Raw genomic sequence first — 19,802 nt, forward strand, 5'->3', positions numbered from 1 at the left:
ACAATACTAATGAATCTCTCTACAGTGAACATGAAAGTATATTTTCATTATTCGGCAGTAAACATGACTCGCATAAAGTAAGCATCATAGTGGGATTTAGTTCAATATGAAGAAATTGATTAATAATTGTGTTGAAATGAATATTTTTCTGCAACAACATCTAACCAGCTAGTTTTAAATCACCTGCACGATCTGTTCGTGAAATTTCCTAAATATTCACCTATTTCGGTATATATTTCACAGCTGGGTGGCGTTAGGCGCGGTAAACCCCCGTTTGCATCTCTTACGTTGTCTTACTAGTATTATTTATTTCTAAACATATAAATTCTAACTAATTTTCTTTATTTTCTTCAAAAATAAAAAATAAATCGTCTGTTTATTTTATCATTCTGCATCACATATTTATGGCATATATACAGTGAAAATGATATTTTAGGATCCACACTTTATATACACTGCACAACTAACTAAAATTAAAATAATACAAGACTAACAAAAGGTCAGAGGCTCCTAACTTGTGTATTTCATCAATATTATTGTATTTTCAGATAAATATTTGTATTTGTTCGTTTTATAAAAAACAGTCTTTTATTGCATATATAACAAATAAGTAGATTTGACATGCTTGCAAATGAGACCAGCATGCTTGCAAATGATCACCAGAGACCGAATGCATAGGTGTAGCAACTTAAGGTCACCGTACGGCCTTCCATATTAAGCAAAACCCATACTGTATACTATGTTAAGTTTGTATGGTGTTGTCGATTTGGAGGTGTTTTGATATTGTCATGTGGGAGGTTAGGCTCGCCAGGAACCAGATTGGGTTCACCATTTTATTCTTAAAATGTCCTGTGCCAAGTCGGGAATATATGTCAGTTATTATCAAATATTCCGTTTCTATGTATGTTGACGTTTGTCTTATTGCGATACAATGTGACTGTTGTTCCGTTGAGAAGATTTTTTCAAAAGTTAGAGAACGATGACGACGATGACAAGGACGACGGAAGACGATAACCAAGTAATGAACAAAGCTCACTTGGCCCTAAAGAGCAAACAGTTATACGAATTATTCTTTAATTCTATACTTAACTTTCTTTTTTATTTTGTTTACAGCGTTCGTGGACCCCGATCAAGGCCATCATCGACGAGTTCAGACAGGTCGCTTCTCAGTAGAAGTACAGCTTCACCAAGTGAGATTCGAGCCAGTGTTCATTCGCCAATTTCAACCATAAGTGATCCTCCATCTTATACAAATCTTTACAGAAATAATCGTGCATCGGACTGGAGTCCACGATGAAAAACTAGTTTACGTCAGTTGTAAATATACTAATGGGTGCTAAATCAAACAATTAATCTGTGATAGCTAAACGATTTATTGTATGATTTTTTTTTTCTATATATATATATTTTTGTACAAATTTGTTTTCATATTTCCTTTTTACCACATTCATGTTGTTTTTATATACTAGTATTTGTTTAATAAACTATATACATACACGAAAGTCAAGAATTGATATGCCATAACTGTAAAAATGGTGGAAACGTTCACTGATTTCCCGAATGACTATAGCGATAAATTGTGATTTTCTGGTGATCTAAAGTTTAAGTAGAAAGGCTTAAGCCAAATATTTAAAAATTCTTCCAGAACAGAAAACCCACTATATCCATTGCATGCTTAGAATGCATACTTTAGGCAACCGCATTATTAAAACAGATTATGATGAGCAGAGTAAAATATTTGGCAACATACTGGTTTTCTCGAAACATATCGGACAAATCTTTTTAACCTTGTAGGGACTAATTAAGCAATAAAGAGCCTTTTAGTGTTTTTTAATTTTTCAAATTTATGATTTTGTCCTTTTTGACTTCCAGGAGGATAGAAGGGAATGTAAATTCGATGTGTATGCCGTTTTAAAGGGTTCAAAACTCTCTCGATCTAATCATGAGAATCCTACATCCTACATTTTTAATGCTATAAAAACTAAAATAAGACTGCACAACTTCACTCCCTTTTGTACACATAAACATGAGAAGATGGTATGATTGCCAATGAGACAACTCTCCAAATGAGATCAAATGACACAGAACCCTTTTTTGTGGGAAAAATTTGGTTGATGATATCGAAAATCACTGAAGCATGACTGTGGCGGTCCCCTCTTATGTAGTCAGTGCACCCTTCTTTATGAAAAAAATCTGGATCCTCAAAGTAGTAATCATGTCGTTAAACGAGCAAGTACAACACTTACAAGAATGCACATTTTGTTGAATTTACTCAGCTGCATAACTTGTCATGGCTCACGGAATTCTAATATGTTGCAAGTCTTAAAAACAATGTCTGTGATACATAACCCTCCGTCGTCATCAGCGTCGCATATGTCACTTAATTTGTATGTGCGGAACTCCGTGAAAACGGCAAGGCAGAATTCTAACAAACTTGCACAGATTCTTGTGCAGGACACGAAGTTATGCATATTCTATGCTTGTTATGATTTGAGTTATTTTAAGGGTTACTCAAAACATAGCCTGCCTTTTTCGCCTAACCTATTTGAAATGACAGGCGAAACACGTTAATAAAATTCTACGTTCTGATAAATGTAGAATATTATAGAGAATGGGAATAAGGAATGTGTCAAAGAGGCATCAACCAAACAAAAGAGCAGAAAACAGATCAACGCCACCAATGAGTTCTGAGTTTCATAAAGTTTATATGGCTCTTATCACTTGAATATATTTTATGGCTTGCCATTTTAAGATTTTTTTCTAAGGTGAGACAAAAACTATCAAATGACAACATTATAGCAAATATAATCCCAAACACCATAGTAGGGTAACATCGTTTTCTAGATTTATTATTCAGTAAATTCTACCACTGTAAAATTAAAGCAGCTAACCAGGAATTCATTTCAAGTTTCACAGATTGCTTGCACCTACTGCCTTATTTTTTGCCTGTAGAGTTGTCAGGAGCTTTGACATCATGATCTATATTCCCCTACCCTTGCTTTTCATTTCATCTACTTCTCATGTGAAAACCTTGAAAGAATTGAACCTTTAAATTCCACCCATTTTATGATTTAAAAGAAGAATCTTTGCATATTGTTTCCTGGTCATCAATAATTCCGTAGAGTCTGACTTCTTCAAATTGATTAACATATTCACAAAAACAATCAAGTTTTACCTTTAATGGACAATTAATGTTTTCAATCAGTTATAATAAGACAACACATGTGATTAAGATTATAACACAATGGTGACTGCTGTACCCCTATTTTTGAATTTTTTATCTTTTATGTCTATTGGAATTTTATGCGACTGTCATACAAATGAGGTTTAGCTAGCAATGTGCTTAATCCCTAGAGAGAAACATTGCTAGTGGCTGTTGCTCTTTGTCCACTGGATAATTTTGTATTTGATGGAAAGCTTTTGATTGTCTCTGTTAAAATCATTGACTATATTGTTTGGACTGTGAGCTTGACATATGTAATGGACACTTATATAGTATGTTGCAATCACATTAAATTTTACTCTTCATCTCTTTATATTCATGTAAAAGATGCAGACAGGCAGATAAGACAAACCAACTCCCAAAAATGAAGTATAACAGTAGAACATGGGGACGGATGGACATCACTTACCTCTTACAATCACAAATTATATACTTAATAATTTCACTTTCTGAAAATTCTGTCATTCTTAATATCAATAATCCGATTTTTTTTAAACTTTAAGTGAATAGAGATAACATAGTACTTTTTTCCATCTTATGCTACATTTACTTCACTGGTTTCCTGAATCAATAAAATCTGGACACCACAATACAGCATATAGTGCTGAAAGTTGACATAAACTATCAATCAATGTCTCCATAAGATCAGAGTCAAAGTCGCCATAATACTTAGCATGATTTCTCATGTCTCTCAACACAATAGAAACATGTTTTGGGGGTTTTAGATCTTTTAAGATACCAACATACTCTGTAAACCATTAATGTCCTACACTTTATTGTGACATTTTTACTGAGTGTGGTTTTGCATGGAGCATATTTGTTTTTTTATCATTACTTTGAACATAAATTAGGCTCTTTGTTTTCTTGTTTTTTTTTAGTTTTCTTTGTCATTGTGGGGCCTTCCATAGCTAACTATAAAATATGGGCTGTTCTCATTTTTGAAGGCTTTACCGTATCTAACGTTGTTAATTTGAATTTCTGTGTCATTTTATCTCTTGTGGAGAGTTGTCTCGTTTGCAATCATACCACATCTTCTTTTTCTTATTGTAGAAGATGCTTACTCTAATAAACCAGCAAGACATGTCTCATTAGGAATTGATGCAACACCATTGTATATGTGTATTACTCGATTTATTTCACATGACTGGGCGGAGTTTAACCGGTTCGCTCATAATAAACCAGTCCATCTATATATAGGTGTTTTAGGATAAACTCATCAATGAAGTGTCCAGTCTAATTTTGTAAATTCATTTGATGACACTGATAGGTGATTAGAAATAAGTAATTGATTATAACTGCAATCATCCTTATCACACACACCTTCAAATACACTGTCCTTATGCAAATTAAATTGAAAGCTCCGCCTGATCAGTTGAAATAACATTAGTAATAAATGATGGGCATATACATAATCAATAGTGATGAGTCATAAAAGGATATTTCAGGATAGATGAGGGTCACAAAATATTTCTTAACACAAAATATTTGTTTCTTCAGGTTTATTAATATTAAGCATGTACTAAAGGCAAAGGAAATACAATATATCTGGTTAACAAGGTGTACAATAATCAGATATATAATTAGAACTGTCTTGAATCTAAAATATAATGGCTACATGTTTTACAGTAACATTTCAATAGTTGTCAGTACCAGTTAACTCCTGGGTATGATTTAGGTCAAATTTAAATATTGTGTGGCAAGAAGAGGAAAAGGTTTGTCCAGTCAACCAAACATGCGCCTGTTAATTCAGAAGCTCTTCTCCCATTCTCATGGACATTTGAAATCAACAAGTTACTCAGCATAAAACAAAAGCACAGGTCTTAATTATGAAATCTTTTCATTTTTTGTTGAAAGAAATTTTGATTCTAAGACATGCTTAGAAATTACTGTATTTGAAAACAATTAGTTTTTCAAATTCAAAGACGTCATAAAGCAATGACGCCATGTACCCCCACACATCTTTGTAAAATGTGTTAAAAAAATAAGACTTTGCATTTCCCTGTCCTGATCAAACAGAATAAAATGTTTTATCAACAAAGTTAAGATATTGGTTAGATAATTAAAGCAGAATTTCATACTTATAAAAAGAATTAGTTTTAGCATAAAAGGCGAAGTAATGGTAACTGTTAACTAACGGTTGGTGGTCCTTGACCAGTATAAGTTTTAAATCCAAATTTAAATATTGCAGTATTATTGTTACTTTATAAACAATGATCAACTTAGAAGCATGATTAATTTTCATCCATTTATATGACTGTTAATAAGTGTACATTGTGTATTACACCATGACCCATAGCATTAAAGTATTAAACATATTTTCAAAGTCAATAAAATAAAAAGTTGCTCTAAAGAATATAAATCTATTTGTTTTCCATAAAGTCTATCCAAGGTCAGAAGAAATCATAGCCACTCCACGTTCGTAGAAACTATGGCCTTTACCAGATCCTTCCCCTTCTGTTTCAAAGTCTAAAGTGAATAACAGCTGTGCTCTGGTGGCATTCAGGTACACTGGAAGAGTTACCTTTCCTTCTCTTTCTTTGTCCAAATCAAGTCTGAAAAAAACAAATCTTATTTATTACTTAAGCCCAAACATTTCATTCAAGAAAATTAAACTTAAAATAAAATCCATCTTCTCAGCTGATACAAGTTTCTGATATGGAAAGATAGTCCTTTATCCCACCAGTAGTATACTGTTATAGTAAATTGTGCATATAATTCTATCGCAGACAATTATAAATAAACCAATTTGTGACCTTTCATTTTTACAATAAACAATGCATGAATCCAAAAATTATGTTGATTGTGGTAAAGATTATATAATGATTGGTCCAAGTCATTTACATGGATGGACTGCACACATTTTCAACAATAGTGTTTAAATTTCTATAATTGAACATATCCTATTAGACATAATTATTTAGACATATGACATGAATTTACAAAGCTAGTAATTAAAAATATTACACATGTCATGCTTACCCTGAAGTCAATGACCTGGAATCATTTTATATGTAGGAATTTAGAAAAAAATAATTCTGGCTGTGTCAAATTGTTTCTTGCAACAAACTAGATTTGCCAGTGAGCATAAAGGTAAATTAAAATGCAGAATTTTTCAACAATGTATCCAGACAACAAAAGTAGTTTTTTTACCTCATCAAAGATTGTTCTGACATCATACAGCCTCTTATTGCAAACATGCTATTGGATGTCAGACTAATATGGGACTAAATGCACCATCCCAAGTCGATTGCTTTCTTTTTACTGTTGTCAACAAAACAAATATCTTAAATACTTTTAAACAATTGAAGAATGAGTTGTATACTAACCTGACCCATCTGAGTAGAGTCAATGGTAGGTCTGTAGAGATAGTGGTCGACAATTGTAACTTGTTATTCTTACAAACTGCTCCTTGTAAAATCAAACCTACAATATACAAATAACATGTATAAAGACTTGTGTGAAGCTTTTAGGGTAAAAACATGTGTCAATATATTAGTGTTGTTAAATCGTACACGTTTGCCTAACCGGTTACTCGGATAATCGTTCAACCGATTAACCGGTTAACCGGTAGTTTAGGTTGGTGTTTGAAAGCATTATCAATAGAATCCTTCACATAGATATAAGATGTGGTATGAGTGTCATTTGACAATCTTTCATCCTAGACATAAATACGATTTTAGAATTGAATTTTTCCTTTAGCATTATAGGGCTTGTCCGTGAGGATTCCTGGCGTAGTTTGACTTTTAATAATCAAATACACCGTATCAACTATAGCGTTTGTAACAACTTCCGATTGAAAAAAAGTCTTAATCTCGTAGAATTGAATATGTCATATGTCTGAAACCGATTATTCTTTCCTTTTCTCTTGTTGTCTCCGAAAAAAATGCGGTGTGTTTCAATTTGAAATGATTAATTATAAAAAGAGAAGATGTGGTATGATTGCCAATAAGACAATTTTCCACTAGAGACCAAAATTACACAGAAATTAACAACTATAGGTCATCATACGACCCGTTTCTTTACTGTGTTTTCTTTTTTCTTAAAGTGTGTTACTCGTTCTAACACGTTTACATTGAGTACATTCACATTGGTTTGCTTTTCACATTTTTTTTAATTTAAAGTAAAACTAACCCTTGCACTACGGAGGTTGCACATTTAGATATAGGTTAAAACAATATTAGATCAAAAACGAAATAATGAAGTAATTAGTAAAATTTAATCTCATTACTGGTTTAAAGTTACTGTTAAAAAAACATGTATACTAATTATGTTTCTTTAAGATCCTGCCCCGAAGTCTAATCATTTTTTTTAGGATGACCAATAGTAATTAATTTACTTGACAATTGATCTGTCAAATTAATTACCACGACGACAATTTTTATGATTTTAATACAGACTTATATCGAATCTATCAAAATTTAAAAATGTCCGGTTAACCGGTTAGCGTTTTTGGTATTCGGTATTCGGTTGTTCGACCGATTAACCGGTTAACCGTTGACAACACTACAATATATATATATATTACGGATTACAAATGTGTCGAGGTTTGTGATTGGATAACAACACAGAGATGTCAGTGTATATTCAGGAAACTGCGGGGGTATATACGACGTGTTTATCCCCAATTGGAACCTCAAAAACGTCATCATAACACCGGTTACTATGTGACGTAGTCAAAAGCTATCAGTTTCTCAGAGGCTCACAGAGGGAAAATAATGACGTGCTTCAGTCAATAATACATTTTTGGTACAAAAACACGAAATTTACACTTTTAATACTTAAATTCAATATTAAAAGTGTTATTATAAATTATTACATACACGATAAAATTATGATCACAGCAAATTAGAAAATCTTTCACATATGCCGAACATATTAGGGTTTTCCACTTTTATATGTGTTGTGAACAAAAACCTGCACTGGAAAATAACATTGAGTCAGGGGTAATCCGTAATATATGTGTAATTCAGGTCTCAAAAAGGGTATATACTGTGACATTCCCGGCTTAGAGCTTATATCCCCTTCGCCTTCGGCTCAGGGGATATAAACTCTAAGCCGGGAATGTCACAGTATATACCCTGTCTGAGACCTGAATAACATATAATATCATTGTTAACCAATTAAAACTCTACAGCATTATTCTATTAAACTTCATAGTTAAACAAAATGTAACAATTTAAAAATATTTTATGTCTGACATACCTGATGCACCAAAACTACAAGCATCTATGTTGTCTTTACCATCAGTAACCTTCACCTGTAACATAAATAAAGTATTAAAGCCAATTTTAAGTATTTAATTCAAAACAATTTTTGACCTGTTCCTTGGTGTCACAGTTACATCACAAAAGACTTTCCTGCACTAAAATGATCAATTTATAACATCCTAATCACTCACCTAGGAAATGAAAGTAATTCTTAAAATATTAAAGAATTTTATAATCTTTATAATTCAAGGTCTAAATTCTGTATCATGCCATACCTTCTTCTTTATGAATGATAGGAAAAGATTCGTGTATATGAATCTGAATTTAGCATCATAGCAATATGTAACATTAAAAATGTTCACTAATATTACCATACATTTCAATATAGATCAGCAATCTTTAAATGAATCATAAATCTACTTACATCCAAATAAAGTTCTTCTAGAGACCAGCTATTGGCCTGAGCTACATACTGTCTTGTTGCTGTAATGTAGGCTTCAGGTATGAACAAGCCTCCTAACCATACTGTCAAATTCTGAAAATAATGTGTGAAACATTTCTTATTCCAATTTTTACTCGACAACAGAACCATTCAATAGAAAGTTTTAAGAGAAAATAAGGTTTTATTTGGAATTCAAAAATGTTGACAAAGAGAAATGTTTCGCCTGTATGTAATTATCATAGCTTAAGTAAAAGGTAAATATTGAAATTTAATAAATGGAAATACTTTGACATGTAAAATATGCAAAACATTAAAAAATCAAAGACTGACGGTGCAGGGTCAAATAATCTTCATGGAAATGATAAATGCCAATATTAATACAACTGCATATCAAATATCATTTACTTAACATAAGTGACCTCATCTCAAACCTCAAAATGTAAACTTTGATAAAGTTAAATGTTTTACATGCAATGACAATGTCGTAAAACTACCATTATTTCATTCAAGAAATGTGATTTTGCAGTAAATACCTTTAGTCCTTTAGCTCCTCCTTGTGAAGTGGTTTGTACTATTTTCTGTAGCTGTTTAACACGAGTAGAGAAATCAGTGATCCATTGAATGACTGTTATACCCTGTGGTACAGTGTATCTTCTCCAGGTCGATGGGATTATACCTATAGAAAACAATCAGCAAATTTAATTAAGCAAGTAAAACAAAATTTTCTAACTCCTTTTTTATCAATTTGACAATAGTGATCTACAAATAATACAAGGAGTTTTATCGAAATGTTTTTTGTGGTGATTAAAAAAATATTTATATAATAACTCAATCTGCAACTTTTCCCCATCATTACATCTAATTTCCTACTTTATGTAGAACTTTGGTTAGCTTGCTTGCTATGTTTGTATATTGAACAATCATTAGAATAACAACCTATTAAATTCAAATATGATATATTCAGATTAAACTATGCCTATATATATATTGTTTAAAGATGTCAATCTTATTTACAAAGCTTGTATAAACAATTATACAAACAAAGCATGCAAGCCAACCAAAGTTTTACTTTGCAAGCATTAAGAAATCAGCTGTAATGAATATATTTCAGAAGAATAACTTGTAACATAATTAGTGCAATCAATTTTTAGAACAACTAAACAGGTTTGTGTTCTAAGTGAGTTTTGCAACAAACTACTGTGAGAGTACTTTTATTCGTGGGGTACCAATTTTCGTGGTTTTCGTTGATGACTTTATCCACGAATTTAAGTGTCCAACGAAATAAAACAACCATTGTCCAAATCAAGACACAGAAAGATCCCCATGAAGGTTTGACTACTGATATGATCTAGAGAATATACTGAATAACCTCGAATCTGAGAATACTTTAATAGCAGTCACAGCACTACAACTGCATGCAGAAGTATACCCATTTAATCTTTATTAACCTAAACTGTACAACTTTTGATCTTGAGACAGATTTCCAGTATTGATATGCTAGTATGATAAAGTGTTCATTTTGTATCCTCATAGTTTTCGTACAAAGGGGAAATAATAATTTCATGCTGGGCTTGATTTTGATAAGAATTATTTAACAATTTAAGATACTGATTTCTTTAGGTGACATATTTATGGCCTAACTAACACCTTTGATGGTCCTTAATCTGTTGATCACTTTATCTTGGTAGTCTCAGCTTGGGTTAATTAGTGTTGTTACTAAGATTTACACAGGTCAATGTTTACTTTGCACTTTCCTTTAATTCAGACTATTTGTAACCTTTGTTTCTAAAAGCTTTAATTTTTCATTTTGTTTTTCTAAAATCCACAAATCTAAAAACCCACAAACATGTAAATATTGCTCAAACCACGAAAATTGATACCTAAGAATTAGTGTACTTTCACAGTAGATGAAAGTATTACATTGCGAGAAAGAAACATATAATATACCTTTAGCAAGATCAGCCATCATAGTTCTGTGATGATTGGTAGGTTTTTTCTCTCCAGAACAAACCATCATAACATCATGTAAATCTTGTCGTACATCATGTAACAACTGAGCTCCAGAGTTCACCTCTCTCTCAAAGAATCTAAACAATGGATCTTTAATGTTCTCCACTGTTCTCTTCATGGCACCAACAGACTATAATAATATAACATCTGGGTAAAAATCACAGATACTTTGTTTTATGGCAACAGAATATTGGTGAGTTGTGTCATAGAGCAGCTATGATAGGTATTTTGTTAAATGTGGGAATCAAGTATGTGACATTAAGTATGTGAGAATATTTGAGTGGTTATATTTAGACACTGGGACTTAAAATCTGAGTGCTCTCTTTCCGTAACAGGAATGAATAAGTAAAAAGCCTCTTCTTAGTCTTGGTATTTAATATTTGAATATGTCTGTGGTCTATATTGAAGAAGGGAATTGAATGTGTGGTCACTTTTAAGCATGGGAATTGAATGTGTGGTCACTTTTGAGCATAGGAATTGAATGTGTGGTCAATTTTGAGCATGAGAATTGATTGTGTGGTCACTTTTGAGCATAGGAATTGAATGTGTGGTCACTTTTGAGCATGGGAATTGATTGTGTGGTCATTTTTGAGCATGAGAATTGATTGTGTGGTCACTTTTGAGCATAGGAATTGATTGTGTGGTCACTTTTGAGCATGGGAATTGAATGTGTGGTCACTTTTGAGCATGGGAATTGATTGTGCAGTCACTTTTGAGCATGAGAATTGATTGTGTGGTCACTTTTGAGCATAGGAATTGAATGTGTCGTCACTTTTGAGCATGGGAATTGATTGTGTGGTCACTTTTGAGCATGGGAATTGATTGTGTGGTCACTTTTGACCATAGGAATTGAATGTGTGGTCACTTTTGAGCATGGGAATTGATTGTGTGGTCACTTTTGAGCATAGGAATTGAATGTGTGGTCACTTTTGAGCATGGGAGTTGATTGTGCAGTCACTCTTGAGCATGGGAATTGATTGTGTGGTCACTTTTGAGCATGGGAATTGATTGTGTGGTTACTTTAAGAGCATAGGAATTGAATGTGTGGTCGCTTTTGAGCATGAAAATTTAATTGAAGGCATCTCTTTAATGCATGGGAATTTTATTTATAATGATTTTCATACCCAGTGAAATTCTTCAATTGAAGAAAATGTTCTGTTTAGATTACATAAACTAATTTTAAAGAAGGTAGACTAGGGTAAAATTATTGAACTAGGAGTAGTAAGGTTCTATTTCCACACCATTGAAAGAAAGGTTTCGAAACTATTTTTTCATTGCAATGGTCTGTTGACCAGAACATTGCCATAGGGAAATCATTAGATAAATAAAAATAAACCCTCTTTTTTTTTTTATAAAAAATCATAAGCAGGACAAACAAAAGAGTTATATATAAGTAAAAAATCCTTTACCATCTACAAAACAAAAATAAACCAATACCTCTATTTAAAAATATTCATAAAAAATAAAGATGGTTGTATCTGTCAGAATGATGTGCTAAAGGGTTCATCACTATAAATAGTTTCTGAGAGTGCTAGATTTCTTGAAAATCAAAAACTTTTTTCAGTACAGTTCACTACAGCAATTGGTAAAATTCCCAAAATTTTATTTGAAGTTGTGCATCTCTCTGAAAAACCATTTGATTGACATAAAATATTTGGTATTTCCCCTGGAGGTTGGAGGAAGCTTGGGGGTTACTTACCACTTCTTCATAACCCTAAGTTAGTAGATTTAAGTCTTCAATTAGTAAATTAGTAACTTATTTACAACTACAATGTATGCACCTTTATTAATATATGAAATCTTATAGTTTTAATAATTTAATTCTAAGCATTTGATAAACCTTTTAAGGTAAAGTACATATTTGTTAAAAGCAATAAGTTTTTAATGCATGCATGTAGTTAAAACAATAGATAAAAGAATAATTTGTCTTTCCCATTTTTTTTTATTCCATTTTCTTTGATTTAACTGACTGATTGATGATTGCTGACAATCTATAATCATAATTACTGTATTATGCATTCATAGCTGGATCTTTACAAGAGTTCTAGAAGTTGATTTAAATCAATACTTATAGTATAAGAAATGATAAGACAGGAACTATTTTGTCTCCAGATTTACAACAAGTGCAAGAATGTTCTGTAAATGAATAGTAGTAGTGCTTGATATGAACGGTTCCTATATAAAAATGTTTATTGAAAGATTTGAAACCATGCTGTCCAACTCAAGATTATGACATATAATTCAACAGCATTAAACATTGTTATGGATAATTAAGATTATATATGTACAGTTGTGTGTCCTGCAATGTAATGAACATCCATGATCATTATAATGGAATGTGTATATAATATATCTAAATCCATAGTTTGCTGTGATAATATCAATAAGACATCTCAAATTAGAACTATTTACTCTACATGTACAAAGAAGTCAGATTCATGACACTATTCTATATGAATATCTATATAATTCTTTTAGATGTGCAAAATTAACAACTCAGATGAAAACACGGTGCTTTGCAGCTGGCAAGTCCAATATATGTTATATCAAATAAAAAACAGGGGACAAATAGACATTGAACCATTTTATAGAACTTTGGAGGTAATCATAAAATTCTGAGATCTTTCATACAACAGGAGCTTCTCTATCAATCTTTCAAAATTTGTTTCCTTCAATTTAATAAAACTTAAAAAAAAAAATCATCACTATTTTCAATCAACTATGATTAATTTCCTTTGAACCCATGTAGTCAATGATCAACTCTTTTCAAGTCATAAAATGGTTCAATGTTAATATTTACTTGTCCTTCTTATTCATAAGTTGTGCTGATGAGACATGCTAACTTGAAAGTATGTGACTTCTGAGAGTAAAATTCTAATTTGAGAAGCCCTATAATAAGAATGATTTGTTTATTTCAGGAAGCATTGGTTCAGGTTTTATACTTACTTGTACATGCTCTCCAAAACCCTATGTTAGTCATTTAATAAGTTAATGTGTTAAAAGGTTAGTAATTTTTGTTTCTCATACAACAGGAATAATCTGTAGTCATATCAACCACGAAATCATTGAATAACTAACTCAAAAACTATCAAATTCATAAAATAATCTTAACTTTTCAGATTAAACATAATTGAAAATTGATTTTTTTTTTTGAAAATATCACTTAAAAAATACTGGTCATTCTAAATTATAATATGGTGGCTTTATAACATATAGCTTTTATCTCCATGTATTCATATGGTAGAAAATAAACTTAAGACAGTTTAAATATTACTTTTTAAATTTAGGCAAATAAAATTTTAGATCACAATTCTCATAGTCACACTCCATAATCAACCAATCAAAATACTGGAATTGGTGTTATGATTACAAATTTTGTAAATTAAATCCTTTCCCAAACATTACCTTTGGTACAAGGGTCATCCATGTAGATACTGATGTATGTAATGTCTTCATCCATGTAGGACGTCCATCTACAATCTTCTGTTCTTCATCGGGTGTACCGCCATAGGCCAAATCATCATCTTCTTCCAATATCTGCATCTTCATCAAATTAGCTATTACCTCAGCTCCTACAATTACAAATTTGCCAGAAATGCAGATTAATTGTTGCATAACTTTAAGCAATTCAAGATTAATTGAACTTGACAATAATTGGATATAAATACTGCTTAAAACAGGATTTTATAGTGTGTTTTTGTATGTTGTGATGTTTCATGTTAGGGTGAAGGTTGGCACAATAAACCCACTGCATTTGTTTACACCTGTCCCAAGTCAGGAACCTGTTGTTCACCTGTTGTTCAGTGGGTGTTGTTTGTTGATGTGGTTCACCCTTGTTCTTGTTACTGGTTTTTATACAGATTAGACTTTTTGTTTTCCTGTTTTAATGGTTTTACACTAGTAATTTTTGGGACCCTTTATAGCTTGCTGTTTGGTGTGGACCAAGGCTCTGTGTTGAAGTCAGTACTTTAACCTATAATGGACTTTTACAAATTGTGACTTGGTTGAAGAGTTTTCTGATTGACAATCGTACCACATCTTCTTATTTCTGATAATTATAATTGTTAACACATATAATTGGCTTTTCACTGTAGAGAAAATTACAAATTCAAAATTCCAATTATGACCTCTTACCAAGATTTGTAAGAAGCACTTTCTCTGCATTGTTGGGTAGTCCTAACCATGCTGGGGTTTGTCTTTCTGATTCCAAACGTTCTGCAAACTGTACAAACTGTTCTCTCCTGAAAAAATATTAGGGTAACTAGTCAAAAGCCTCATTTCAATTTGCAGACAAAAACAAAAACATGTATTGCTTTTTAATGTACACAGAATATATGAAAATAGAACATCTTTAAACTTGATAAGGACAAGAATACACCAAGACTGAAGAATGACAAACGTTAAACATTACTCACTGTACACCATCTGGCATCAATATTTTCTTTCCTTTGCCATCAACATTCATCACCAATGTGAAGTCTCCTTCAAAACTCTTTGGTGAGAACAGTTTATGTATAAATGTTGTCAATAATCTCTAAAAAAAATCAAAATTAGAGAAATTTAAATATGTTTTATCAATGCAAATAGGTTTATTAAAAAGACACATAAGCCTTCTAATCTACTTCTACTTTTATGATTTTACTTGATCTATTGACTGGTATGTTCTTAACGTACAAAGAATTTCATCAACAGAACAAGTAGGTAACTATAATAGCACTGCAAAATGATTCTTTTGTAAACAGCTCTCACAGTTGGTAGCAAAAAAAAATTTCCACTGTTGCTCTCAATTGAAATACTGCATCTCCATTATTGTTAAATTAATTTTATTTTCATTTTAAAAGCTTTGCACTTGGATAAAAAGGTTATTCCTTGGACTATTCTTAATCTGTTGCTTTTAATTGACACTGTCTTGTGTTCAATATAAAGGATTGTATTATAACCTTTAAAAATTCTTACCTGATCAAATTCATTATCAATCTTTCCACCATAAATACACTGTGACAACAAAGTCCTGATGGCGTCCCATGGTACTTTGTTTGGTGGTACATTAGTTCTGCCCTGTGAAATAAAGAATAGAATTTAACACTTCATAATCTCATGAGTTTAAAGTGCTTTTCTAGATTTACTTTGATCTGGATAACAGAAACAGTTGAATAGGTAAAAGGATGGATACTGTAAATTCAGAAATTATTGCGTGCACTTATTATTACAATTTTGTCATTTTAGAGTCAAATGCGATTTAAATCTTTGCAATATTGAGAAAAACCTTTTAATGTTCATATAAAATATTTCAAAATGGGAGTTTAAATTATTGCGACGATAACCCTGTCGCATTTTTCGCAATAATAAAAACATCGCAATAATTTCTGAATTTACAGTACTAATCTTAAGGTAAATAAACTGGAAATACATTGCTCACCTTATCTATAGTTTGCTCTTATGATTTAGCAGAAAAAAAACTTTGAAAACTACCTTTGCAATGGTCTTTTAAAATCAACTTATTTTTTTTCTTTGCTGATTATTACTTCCATGGACAAACCATTTTTTTCTGTATTACTAAGTGAGCTTAAAATATAAGATCTGTACCAAACCATGACACATACCATAGCAACAGAATCTATCCATGTATCTAACATATCACATGCCACCTTCAGATCTGATTCTGTGAACTCATATTTCTTGGCCCATCCTAATGGTGTGTATCTCATTCTCTCCTGTACAATGGCATGTAACCAGGCTAACAGGAAGTACAAACGGGATCTCTCATTTGGTGCCTTAAATAAAAAGCAGATTGTTTTTTACACACACACATATAAGTAAAATTTTTCCTACCATAGAAAAAACTGTTTGTTTTGTATGAGAATACTTGATGTCCTTAACTTTCCTTATTTCAGAACAGAATACTGTTACCCTTGATTAAATATGCAAAGGAACAGTACTATTTATTGGCCTGAATACTTCTGATATGTATTAGTTTGTGTGATTTTACCTTGCACATTCTAGATGCTGGAACTGTACTGAAAGTTCTCAACAAGTTAGCAGAGACACCTGGTGGTGGTTCAAATACAAATGCTCTTCCAGCTCTCAGCAAGTTGGTTGGAATCTATAAAATTTAATATATTGTTTAGAATATAAATAAAACAAAGTTTTTGACAATTGTAATGTATAAATATAAACTAATGTTTTCAATTGTTTGCACAACTATGAAGTTCTGCTATACAATTTCAGTTTCATTGAGAACAGCTATAATTAATAGTATCTACCTTAAAAAAGCTTTGTTCAAAACTTCAAAATCTCATTAATTTTGAGATGAACTAAAGATAAAGTCTCATATCAGAGAAAAAGTGCTGGTTGATATACATAGAAAACTTATCTACATTGCATATGTATATACATATGAGCAACTTTTTATGCTATTGCAAATAATTGGTGTTTTTTTTTTAATCTATAACGTCTTGCTTGGTGTTTATTGATGATGTGTGACCCCTGTAAATTTATATACATAGGTTTTCTAATTGTAAACTTCACATTAAATAAAAGTTATGCAATGTCTTATTTTAAACCTAATATGATGTAACTTGAGCTGTTTTTCCTTTACTTGCAGAACATATCTGTAACAACCTTGTCGCATGATTTGAAAATTTCAAACAAAATTATTATTTTAGAACAATTTTCAATAACTAATCATTTGGGTTCATTTTACACATGTTTTGCTGAATATAAAGGTCATTCTGAAATGCACATGTGCATAACATAAAATAAATCATGTCTGATAAAGAGGTTAAAAACAATAAACATCATTGTGACAGTTTGAACTTCTCAAAGACAATAAGAGAACAAAAATGCATATTACAATTTTTGTTCTCACTTATCAATATGACAATTTCCAACTGCCTATGGACAATATAACATTTTGATTCTTCAATGTTCTTCTAAGATTAAATCTAAGGAAAATCATTCTAGTTTAATTGAAACATAAAGAATGGATGTTAAATATTTACATGATTGCCTTTTCATCAGGACAAATAGAATTATTGTGATATAGACATGATCTTGGCTAAACATACTGTGACAGTTTTTAAGCACAAACTCATAATGTAATTTGTTAGCAGATGAGAACCAAATTAAAATTGATTTGACTATGAGTTATCCAGTTTAGGGTAATACTTATAAATGTGAAATATGATCTGGACAAGAACTTAAAATTACTGATAGTTTAGTACCCTCAGAGGCACAAATACACAGTATGAAACTACTCTGATATACTAGTATCTCCATGCACAATAAATATTTAATAGTTGTACTCATGATGCTAGTTTTTGACAGTCAAACATTCATATACATTTCTAGTCTCTCACTTAAAAAGCATGCATTCACACACACACATAACCATTCTTAATATACATCAGAGCCAATGTGTATTGGTTTTACTCATTGTCGAAGGCTGTACAGTGACCAATAGTTGAATTATTCTGTGTCAATTTTATAATTAATTTACAATATGATTATATTACATGCATCATTTCCTTAGATGATTCATTGCACTTCCATTTTAGTGGCGTATCCAGGGGGAGACTTTCGGGGTTGGAACCCCCCCTTTTTTTTTGTTTTACAACCAATGCATTTCAATGGGGACATATAGTTGGAATAATCCCCCCTTTTTTCCTGGGTTGGGAACTCCTCCCCCCTTTTTAAAAATGGCCGTATCTGCTCCTGCATTTTATATAAATAGGATATTTTTTCAAAGTTTGGAAGAAATCAGTAGAGCAAAACATAATCAATTAAAATAGTAATATATCAATATTTGGTAATGTCGAAACTTGTCAAAGCCATAACTGAAATTCAATTCAAATTTCAACAGATTTGATCTTTTAAGGTGGTATGGGTGTCTTTCGCCATCTTGGATTGTAAAAAACAGAGAATCTAAGGTCCATATTTTCTATCAAGCTAGTAAAATTTGATGCAGGAATGCAGATATTTAATGTGAATTTTCATTTAAAAGAACCAATTTTTAAGAATATAACTTAGAAATATTAATATTTTACAAGTGTAGATTATTTTTTATATTTTTTTGAATATTTTCAAATTGGTAGTTTAAGGGGAGGTAACTCTAAAACAGTGCATTTTCTGAAGGACTCTACATGAAATTTTCCTATTTTGTCTTTTAGCCGAAAAAAACGTACGGTGACCCTATCTTTTCTTTTGATATTCTCAAAGCATTGTCTGAAAGCAATCTTTTCCTAATTTATTTTACAATTCTATCATTTTGTTCAGTTTCTATTCACAAAATGTTGTTTTTTCCTGTATAATCCATACAAAATTTGTCATTTTGTCACAAACTGTAGCTTGAGAAAATGCGCGGTGACCTATCATTTTTATGATATTTTTGAACATGTATCAATAGATACTACATTTTGACAAAGTATGAACAAATTCTATCATTTTTATTTTAGACTCCCATACCACCTTAACTAGACCCAATGCTTCAAAAGTATGTTATAGTTAAGACTGACAGTAAGCAAAGATCTACAACACATATAGTTGTTCAACATTTTCTAATTACTAGTTCTGTACTACATTTTTTTTTAATCTTCTTTGAGAAATCTAGCATTTATATTATAAATGTAAATCTAGAAATATGTAAAATATATGCTGTATTAATGTGAAAGCCAATCAGTAAACTTTGTTCTATGTATGAGAAAGCAGTTGATATATTATGTCTAAGCATAAAGATGCCATCATTTCTGTTTAAATCTGTGTAATATATATAAGTATAATTCTAAAGTTTACACAACAGAACGAATGTGTAGGTGTGGTTCAGCTTCTAAGATGATCAAATGCATGAGAACACTTTAAATTTATTTATAAAAGAAGAAAAATCTTGATGAGATTTAAACCTTTTGTTTTGTTCTCAATTCAC

The 19,802-nt window shown here is 31.4% G+C and overlaps 2 protein-coding genes across 2 annotated transcripts in view; one reads left to right on the top strand and one right to left on the bottom strand.

Annotated features, from left to right (window-relative positions):
• The window catches only part of LOC134710922 (uncharacterized), a 153,259-nt gene extending 151,875 nt beyond the window's left edge, over positions 1–1,384 (top strand). The window contains exon 107 of the mRNA XM_063571338.1: positions 1,114–1,384. Within this exon, the coding sequence (XP_063427408.1) occupies positions 1,114–1,297 (184 nt within the window). The 3' untranslated portion in view covers positions 1,298–1,384. The remainder of the gene's footprint in view (positions 1–1,113) is intronic.
• A 4,214-nt stretch (positions 1,385–5,598) lies between these two features.
• The window catches only part of LOC134712011 (cytoplasmic dynein 1 heavy chain 1-like), a 77,988-nt gene continuing 63,784 nt past the window's right edge, over positions 5,599–19,802 (bottom strand). The window contains exons 79-90 of the mRNA XM_063573092.1: positions 16,872–16,985; positions 16,486–16,656; positions 15,839–15,940; positions 15,298–15,416; positions 15,017–15,123; positions 14,288–14,454; positions 10,820–11,012; positions 9,406–9,548; positions 8,855–8,965; positions 8,426–8,480; positions 6,550–6,646; positions 5,599–5,775 (exon numbers count right to left, since the gene is read on the bottom strand). Of these exons, the coding sequence (XP_063429162.1) occupies positions 5,604–5,775; positions 6,550–6,646; positions 8,426–8,480; positions 8,855–8,965; positions 9,406–9,548; positions 10,820–11,012; positions 14,288–14,454; positions 15,017–15,123; positions 15,298–15,416; positions 15,839–15,940; positions 16,486–16,656; positions 16,872–16,985 (1,551 nt within the window). The 3' untranslated portion in view covers positions 5,599–5,603. The remainder of the gene's footprint in view (positions 5,776–6,549; positions 6,647–8,425; positions 8,481–8,854; positions 8,966–9,405; positions 9,549–10,819; positions 11,013–14,287; positions 14,455–15,016; positions 15,124–15,297; positions 15,417–15,838; positions 15,941–16,485; positions 16,657–16,871; positions 16,986–19,802) is intronic.

This window comes from Mytilus trossulus, chromosome 3, assembly GCF_036588685.1.
Source record: "Mytilus trossulus isolate FHL-02 chromosome 3, PNRI_Mtr1.1.1.hap1, whole genome shotgun sequence".
Lineage (NCBI taxonomy): Eukaryota > Metazoa > Mollusca > Bivalvia > Mytilida > Mytilidae > Mytilus > Mytilus trossulus.